Raw genomic sequence first — 8,817 nt, 5'->3', positions numbered from 1 at the left:
AATGATATCAAGGTAGCCTTGGTAGCTACTGTGGGTGGGAATCAAGAGCCAGGAGCTGCTGGAAGCCCGGGGAAGCTTCAGCGACAAGGTCTCACACTGGGGACCCTCTGGGGAAAGCCGGAGCTGCAAAAGAAGCCCAGGTGGGAAGGAGCCTGGGGCACCGTGTGCAAGAGAAAAGAAGGCACTTGATTACAGCGGAGAAAGCTTTAATACAGGTTTGGAGGTGGGTACGTTAGCACCTGGCAGGTATTTTTTTCGGGCAGCCAGTAGGTCCTAATGGCATCACTGGGGTGGAGTCCCCGGGAGATGAAATGCTGTCTCATGAGCATTAGGTCTCCGGGAAATTCAGCCACAGGGAGGATGTTTCTGTTCGTGAGGCCTGTGATGGTTCGTTCCTGTTTCTTGACAGGGAGGAAGGGCTTGAGATCGTTTCGATGCCGTAGTAGACATCTTGGGGGTTCTTCTGCCTTGAAAATGACATCCATGGCGATTTCCTGCGAGTCTGTGGTCGCGTGCTCAGCCTCCTCCCCCTGCTCCAGATTGGTAGCCACCGAGATGTCCCCGGACTGGCTGTCCCCCTCTTCTTTGGCTTTGTCCTTTCCCCCGGGACCCAGGCCTGGCTCCGTCCTCCTGAGCCTCCCTGTGCGCAGCTCCTGCGGCTGCAGCCTCCGCGTCCTGGCCAGCTGCATCCTGGTCACGTGCTTGCTGATGTCCACCTTCTCTCGCAGGGGCATCTTGAACTCCTCCGCGGGCACCACCACCTTTGCTGTCCATAATTTCTCTGGGCGTTCACACAAAACACAAGGATAGGTGGGGAATTTTTTGTCTTTTGTCACCTTTTTGTAGTCTGAAGATTGTAACTGGAGCTCTCTCAGCATTTTCCATTCTTCGCTGAATTTGCCAGCCAGAAACCTCCTCGCTGCTGTGGTGTGAATGCCGCCCAGATGCTGCACATGGAGAGAAATCATTAGGCTCTCAATACCCAAGGGTGGGTAGCCTTGCCAGAGACAATGAACCAGTGGTAGGTTCCTTCCCTCTGCTGCTGGGGTCATGTGAACCCCCTAATGGTAAGAAAGAAAGATAGATCTCTGGGAGTAGAACCAGCCTGGTTTCCAATTCTGACTCTTCTATCTATGAACTTAGAAGAATTTTATTAACTTTACAAAACCATTGTGAAGCCTCGACAAGACAGTGCAGCCCAAAGCAATCCACGTGTGGTAATTAACTTTCTCGTGACCACGATCATACAAATGATAAGAAGCAACTTAAGGGAGGTAGGATTGATTCTGGCTCATACTTTGAGGGATGTTGTAGGCAGTTTCAAGTTGACACCTGACCAAGAACAGCTTGTGGTAGGGGGAGGGGAGGGTTTATTTTGGATTACAGACTCAAAGGGAAGCTCCATGATGGCAGGGGAAAACAATGGCATGAGCAGAGGGTGGACATCACCCCCTGGCCAACATCAGGTGGACCATAGCAACAGGAGAGTGTGCCAAACACTGGCAAGGGGACACTGGCTATAATATCCATAAGCTGGCCCCCAACAATACACTCCCTCCAGGAGGCGTTAGTTCCCAAATCACCATCAGCTGGGAACCTAGCATTCAGAACACCTGAGTTTACAGGGGACACCTGAATCAAACCCCCAAAGGGGACGTAGCTAACCCCTGCAGTGAATGCGAGGCGGCAGGCAGCTCCTGGCTGTGGGAGTGAAAGTGGCTTTCTTACCTCTCAGAGGATCAGGAAGCAGAGCACGTGGGCAGGAACCAGAGCTGGGCTATAATCTGTATGGTCTGCCCCTACCCCAGTGACCCTTGTTTGAGCTGGGCTCCACAGAGTTTCATAACTTCCCCAGACACAGAGCTGGGGATCAAGTGAGGCCACGAGGGACACTTCACACTCAAAGTATAACACACTGCAGGGAGAAATGCCCAGGAAATGTCTTTTTTCATCATTTTTTAATCACTATGGTTATATTCCTAAGTGAAACTTATAAATACAACGGTATTTTGCTGTATGAGTATGGAATCCACATATAGGCTCAGCTAATATGAGCCTATGATTGGAGAAAGGCTACAGATGGTGGTTTTTTTTTTTTTTTTTTTTTTTTTTTTGAGAAAAGGTCTCACTCCAGGACAGGCTGACCTGGAACTTACTCTGCAAACCCAGGTTGGCCTCAAACTAATGCCAGCGTGCCTATCTCAGCCTCCCAAGTGCTAGGACTAAAGGTACTGCACCACTATGCCTGGCTTCATTTGGTGGGTTTGAGCCTTGGGCTCCCACTATCTCAGCCTGCAGGCTCAAGGGGGACTCTGTCCAGATAAGCTTCAGGGCACTTACTAGGATTTTTTTTTCCATTGGGGAGTATTTTCCGAGAGCAATGCGTGGGTCTGATTTGTAGAATCTGGTCCATACCCTGGAAGGTAGAGAGAAGGAAATGGATTAGAACTCGGGCAAGTTCCAGTTTGCCTCTTCAGAGTGGGAAACTCACAGGGGTCGAGTCTACATCATACAGGCTGAAGCCACGTATGAGAGGAACGGGGTGCCCGGGCTACACTCACCCCAGCGTTGATGTATGACATGAGCTCTCCTTGTCATGGGGGAAATCTCGATTCAGGAAGGGATGGCTGGTGCTGAGAATCCTAGTTGGCTTTTTGCTACTGGACTCCCTCTCTGCAGTGAGCCTTTTGGGGGCCCATGCATTTCCAGCCCTCTGGCTTCCAGTCCTCTGACAGCCATTTCCCTCGGTCATACTCTGGCAGTAGTCTAGGATGATGTTAGTGCCTGAAGCTTGTTTCCAAGACAGTTTAATGGGCACCCAGGGGGGCAGTCACAAACATTCACTTCATCATAACTGGCTTATCTGGGGCCTCATTGTGATGTGGGGGTGAGGCTTCAAGGGTCCCTTGGGGTGAAGCTGGTACACACTGTAGGCTGGAGCCTAGGAAGCCAAGGTGCTGAGTGTGGCTGGGCGGTTCAGTTCAGTGACATCTATTGAAGTCCATTGCCTATTTTTTTTTTCATTCTTTTTTCTTATTGACACGTAGGTTGCCTTGCCTTCTGAATTCATGTTGATTAAATACACGCCTCCGTGACACACGCTTATACTTTCTTATGGCATCTTTTGGTGAGTGGAACATGTCGTCTGCATGCCAGCGGTACTTTAATCCATCAGCATTTCCCTTGGTTTCCGTATCTTCACGTGCACGTGTGCACGATTGTGTGTGAGCATGCTCAGAGGTCAAAGGACAACCTCAAAGTGGTTCCTCACCTACCTTTCTTTGTTTTTTTTGAGGTACAGTCTCACTGTAGCTCAGGCTGACCTGGAATTCACTATGTAGTCTCAGGGTGGCCTCGAACTCACGGCGATCCTCCTACCTCTGCCTCCCGAGTGCTGGGATTAAAGGCGTGCGCCACCATGCCCAGCTCACCTACCTTTCTTGAATCAGGGTCTCTTTTTGCTGCTGTGGACATGAGACTCACTGGCTGTGAGCCTCTGGTGATTCTGTCTCTGCCTCTCATCTTGCCATCGGCCATCTGCTGTGCCCTACTTCACACAGGTTCTGGAGATCTGAGTCCACATCACCCCACTTACATGGCGAGCACTTTTACTCATTGAGCTACGTCTGCAGCCAGATTTCCTTTATGGCTAGTGCTTGTCTTTTTAAAGAAATTGTCTCCTGGTATAGAAGTTGTCAACGAAAAATATGTATTAAAAAAATTAGGGCTGTAGAGATGGCTTAGCGGTTAAGCGCTTTACAAAACGCTGGTGCGGGGCTGGGGACATGGCCCAGTGGGAAAAGTGCTTGAGCACCTGCGTTCAGGTCCTCAGAATCCATGTAAAAGCTGCGCATGGTGATCCACGCCTGTAAAGCCAGTTCTGGGGAGGCAGAGACAGGAGGATCCCTGAGACTCACTGGGTAGCTGGTCTAGACCAACTGATGTGTCCCAGGTTCAGTGAGAGGCCATGTCTCAAAGAAAAAAAAAAAAGGAAAGAAAGAAAGAAAGAAAGAAAGAAAAAGAAAAAGAAAAAGAAAAAGAAAAAAAAGCTTGGCATGGTGGCGCACGCCTTTAGTCCCAGCACTCAGGAGGCAGAGGTAGGAGGATCACTGTGATTTTGAGGCCACCTTGAGACTATTGAGTGAATTCCAGGTTAGCCTGGGCTAGAGGGAGACCCTACCTCAAAAAGAAAAAGAAAAGAAAGGTGGAAGAGTAACTAAGGGAGACACTTGATGTCAACCTCTCACCTCCACAAACACATACAGACACAAGTTCACTTACACTCATGCATGTGCCTATACACACCTTCACTCACACCACACACATACAGAAAAGAATGCTGATGCCTAGGTCTCCCCAGCCCCAGAGGTCCGGTACACTGGGCCTGGGGTGTAGCTGGGTATCAGTAGGTCTGGCTGCTTTCCCAGGGCTACTACTGTGCAGCGGGAAGAAAACCAATGCCTTAGAGGAGCCTCTATGTACCCTACTCGGCATGTTCTTACCCCTTCCTTACAGGCCATTCTTACTCTAAGAGGCAGGAATTTTAATGATCTTGGTTTTATTTTCCCTGCCCCCTTTATGGTCCTTGGCACATAATGGTTACTCAATAATTATTTGAAGAATGGAAATTTAAAAAAAAAAAAACTAAACTAAGCTAGGACTACAAAAATGAGCTGGGAACACTGGACTATGGGAGGCAAGTTCAAGGTATGGAGGAAGGGCGTTAGGGATTGGCCTGATGGAAACAAACCCCAGCTCTGCCCAGCTGGAACCACGGGGCTGGTTTCTGCCCCCACTGCCTGTGGGAGGTCACACTTCCATGCACAGGAGACGAGGGTCTTTCCCAAAGGCTGAGGGACAGGTGCCACATGGAGCAGGCTGCGGCAAAGGTCAGAACCAGGAGCCCCATTGGCAGCCCCCCATGCAGGACAGCCAGCCAGACATGAGCTGATCACTATGTCTACGTCTCTCCACTGTCCGGTCTGTTATTTGCTGCATACTTACATGTGGGTTGAGAAGCAGCAGGAAAAGTGGCCAGGACACCGGGGTCCTCAATAGTTAGTGAGTCCTCTGAAGGGGACGTGCCTACTAGGAGAGAGGGCTCAAAGGTGGCCCATGCAGTTCAGCAGTCTCAGAGTTGGTGACTCCATCCCACTGCTGACCTTGGGTTCTGGGCTTGACTTGACTATCTGAAAAGAAAGAGACAACTGCATTAACTCCATGAGGAGTGGGTAGCAGGGAGGATGGTGTGCTCGGGACTCTTGCTGACTTTTTCTGGGGAAACACGAACAAACATCTAGTCACCCCAGTCAGGGCACCAATGGCAAACCAAAAAAAAAAAAAAAAGATTTCACCCTAGTCTAGCTTAGTGAACCAGGGAGTTTATTGGGGTTCCGTGCAGGAGTCGGGTGCGAGGGTTACTTGCAAAGGCAGCTGTGTCACTGAAAAGGCCACCATGGCTTACAGGCGGCTCGAGACCAGGTAGGAGAGTCTCTTCTCGGCATTGTTACTGCTGTGTGACCTTGGAGAGGGGTCTTGTGAACCCCATAAGTTTCAAGGGCTTCCCTTGACTCATGAGGGATTTTTTTTCCTTTATTTATTAAACTGGCCTTTTCTTTTTTTCTTTCTTCTTTCTTTATTTTGTTTTGGTTTTTTTGAGGTAGGGTCTCACTCTGGCTCAGGCTGACCTGGAATTCACTATGTAGTCTCAGGGTGGCCTTGAACTCATGGCAATCCTCCTACATCTGCCTCCTGAGTGCTGGGATTAAAGGCATGCACCACCACGCCTGGCTAAACTGGCCCTTTCTTTATGTGAGAGAGCAAGAGCGAGCAAGAGTGAGAGCAGGAGAAGAGCCGCAGGCCCTCCAGCCATTGCAATCGAACTCCAGACGCATGCACCACCTTGTGCACTTACGTTACTTTGAGCGTCTGGTTTACGTGGGTTCTGGAGAGTTGAATACGGGTCATTGGGCTTTGCAGGCAAGCGCCTTAACCGCTCAGCCATTTCTCGAGCCCACGACTCATAAGTTTTGTTTCCTTCCTCCCTTAAGGAAAAGTTGGAATAGTTTGATATGGAGCAAAAAATACAATGGAGACATGAGGTGGGAGAGGTCAGAAAGAGACAGGAGGACATGAGGGGAGAAGTCTGAAGCAGACATGAGGCTGGACATTGTGGCGCACACCTCTAATCCCAGCATTGGGGAGGCAGAGCTAGGAGGATCACTGTGAGTTTGAGACCACCTAGAGACTACACAGTGAATTCCAGACCAGCCTGAGCTAGAGCAAGACTCTACCTCAGGAAAAAAAAAAAAAAAAAAAAGTAGAAGAAGAAAGAAAGAAAGTGACATGGGGGGAGAGGTCAGAAAGAGAGGGGGCAGGAAGAGGAGGGGTCAGAAAGAGGTTGGCAAAGCTTTGAAACCTGTTAGGCCACACCGAGGACTTGACACTCACACTAGGGAGACCTGTATAACTAGGCGAGGGGAACGGCATACTGACTTTTAATTTAAAATGAAAAAACAACTTTGCTAAGTCATGCCTCACATGTTATACGATTCACTCATCTTCAGCACACAGTTTGGTGATTTTTGATAAGTTTACCAAGTTGTACAGCTGGTTTTACAACTGTAACATTTACACCGCCCTGGAAAGATCCCGTCTGCCCTTGCCAGCTCTTCCTGAGGCAACCGGGAGTATACTCTCTATTATAGCAGATCTTGCTTCAAAAGTTTCCATTTTAGCCAGGCATGGTGGCACATACCTTTAATCCCAGCACTTGGGAGGCAGAGGAAGGTGGATTGCTGTGAGTTCGAGGCCACCCTGAGACTACATAATGAAGTCCAGGTCAGCCTGGGCTAGAGTAAGAGTGAGACCCTACCTCGAAAAACAAAACAAAACAAAACAAAAAGTTTCCATTTTAAAATGACGCCTTTCTTCTTAGCTTCCCACAGCGGTGTGAACTGGGTATTTCGCTGTCCCCTGTCTCTGCAGGAGGCACCTCTCAGGGCATGCTCCTGAGCACTGACCCCTCCCGTGAAGCCGGAGCACCTGCCTGAGCCCGTCACTGCAGTAACGTCTGAGCTGCCCGCGTCCTGGCAGTGCCTCTCCTGTGTCCTGTGGGCTGACCCAGTTCCGAGGCGCTATCAGATTGTGGAAAGGTGTGGACTGTGGTTCCCCTTATCTCGAAATAACCACTTCCTGCATTAGCTTGGTGTGAAGACGGCGCCAGGCAAACCTGATGGTAATTCAGGTGGGAGACAGGGAAGACGGCTAGAATCCCTAAATTCGGAGCAGTACTTGCCTTTTGCCAATCCTTGTGAAGTCTGGGAATGAAGACTAAAGTAAGGCACAGGACCCTCTACCCCTGCCCTCGGCCCAACCTGGCCAAGCCTGAGGGTTGCTGCTTTCCCTCGTGATGGGAGGGGTGGGAAGGGCTTTGGAAATGGGGTGTAAGCAGGGTCCCAACTCCACTCTTGTCTTCCTGTCCTGTGCCCTGGTGCCCAACCCTGTTTAATTTGCTATATGTGGGAGAAAGGGAGCTGCCCATTTCTGGAAGGCACCCCAGGTAGTTCATGGGAGGTGCACTGGGCCTCTGGAGACTTCAGGGGCTGAAGAGGAATCGCTCAAGGCGGTGGGGCTTGATCACACATCAGTGTTCCCAGACTAATGTGGTGACACGTTCCCACCACAAAGGCGAAGACCCAGAATGCTCAGGGGTGAGATGTAGTGATGGGATGGGAATAGTCTTTGGTTTTGTTTTGTTTTTGAGGTAGTGTCTCCCTCTAGGCCTGGCTAACCCGGAAATCACTCTATAGTCTCACACAGGCCTTGAACTCACAGAGATCCTCCTACCCTTGTCTCCTGAGTTCTGGGACTACTGGTGTGTGCAACCACACCCGGCCAGTAGTTGCTTTATGGACAAGCTTTCCATCCAGCCACCCAGCTTCTCTTTGGTTTAGTGACTTGAGCCTGCTTGGGGCAGCACTCTCCATGAAGGGAGGACTGCTGAGCTGAACTCCTTGGTTCTCAAAGTAACTTTGAAGGGGAACAATCCCACCCATGTGTCCAAGGTATAACATTTTGACAGAATACCCCAAAATATCAAAGTTAAATAGGTCCAGGGGAACCTGACACCAGCTACACCCAAAGGAAGTCCCCCAAAGTCTGCCTCTAGACCCAGCTCTACAGCAGAACTGGCCGGCTCTGCACCACTCTGAAAACTTGTTACTAATGTGTTAATGCCTTCAAGACCCTCTGCAAATCAGGTGAGATCCCAGGACATAAGACTGCTGGCCATATCAAGAGTAATACGCAAATGAGACATCGCAGAGGGAGAGGGAGGAGATAGAGGGGTGAAGAAAAAGAAGAGATAAAAGAAGAGAAGAGAAGAGAGGGAGAGAAGAGGAGAAGGAAGAGAGGATTTGTCCTGGGTTCAAGTCCCAGCTCTACAACTATCGCTCTGCGGGAGCTTAAACAAGATAAAGGGAGTGAGTGGCCAAGACACAGGGAGATGAGATAATGAGGAGAACTGGTCTGGAATCAAACCAGAGACAAAGTGCTCAAAAGTTAACACATCCCCCCTGCCCTGTGCCCCACAATGCAAGAGGGACTATGACTTAGAAGAGTGGCCTTGCACGGGCAGGGTCTGGGCCTCTAGAAGGTGCCCACGTGAGTTGTAAAAGCACAATGGATGGGAAAGATGGCAGAGAAGACTTGCCGGAGAACCTGCGTGCAGGGCAGGGAAGTATCTGCTCACAGCTGCGTCGCCTGTGAAGCCCAGGCTGCACCTCCCAATCAGACCCCTGTGAGGGCCAGGGCTGA

At 50.1% G+C, this 8,817-nt stretch overlaps 1 protein-coding gene across 1 annotated transcript; it reads right to left on the bottom strand.

Moving 5' to 3' along the window:
* Nucleotides 1-206: 206 nt before the first annotated feature.
* C1H10orf120 (chromosome 1 C10orf120 homolog) lies at nt 207-2,752 on the bottom strand. Its single transcript, XM_045141730.1, has 3 exons — nt 2,562-2,752; nt 2,341-2,416; nt 207-947 (listed from the first exon to the last, which is right to left on the bottom strand). Exons 1-3 carry the CDS (start codon nt 2,750-2,752, stop codon nt 207-209), a joined length of 1,008 nt encoding a protein of 335 aa, XP_044997665.1.
* Between the last annotated feature and the right edge of the window lie 6,065 nt (nt 2,753-8,817).

The sequence above is a fragment of the Jaculus jaculus genome, chromosome 1, assembly GCF_020740685.1.
Source record: "Jaculus jaculus isolate mJacJac1 chromosome 1, mJacJac1.mat.Y.cur, whole genome shotgun sequence".
NCBI classification, from domain to species: Eukaryota; Metazoa; Chordata; class Mammalia; order Rodentia; family Dipodidae; genus Jaculus; species Jaculus jaculus.
This window is presented reverse-complemented; position numbering and strand designations above follow the sequence as displayed.

Excerpts from the sequence above, each read along its gene's own strand:
- C1H10orf120 (XM_045141730.1), bottom strand. The coding sequence starts at position 2,752 with ATGACCGAGGGAAATGGCTGTCAGAGGACTGGAAGCCAGAGGGCTGGA. Across the intron at positions 2,417-2,561 it reads TGTCATACATCAACGCTGGG|GGTATGGACCAGATTCTACA; the intron begins GTGAGTGTAGCC and ends TCTACCTTCCAG. Across the intron at positions 948-2,340 it reads CAATGGAAAAAAAAATCCTA|CATCTGGGCGGCATTCACAC; the intron begins GTAAGTGCCCTG and ends CTCCATGTGCAG.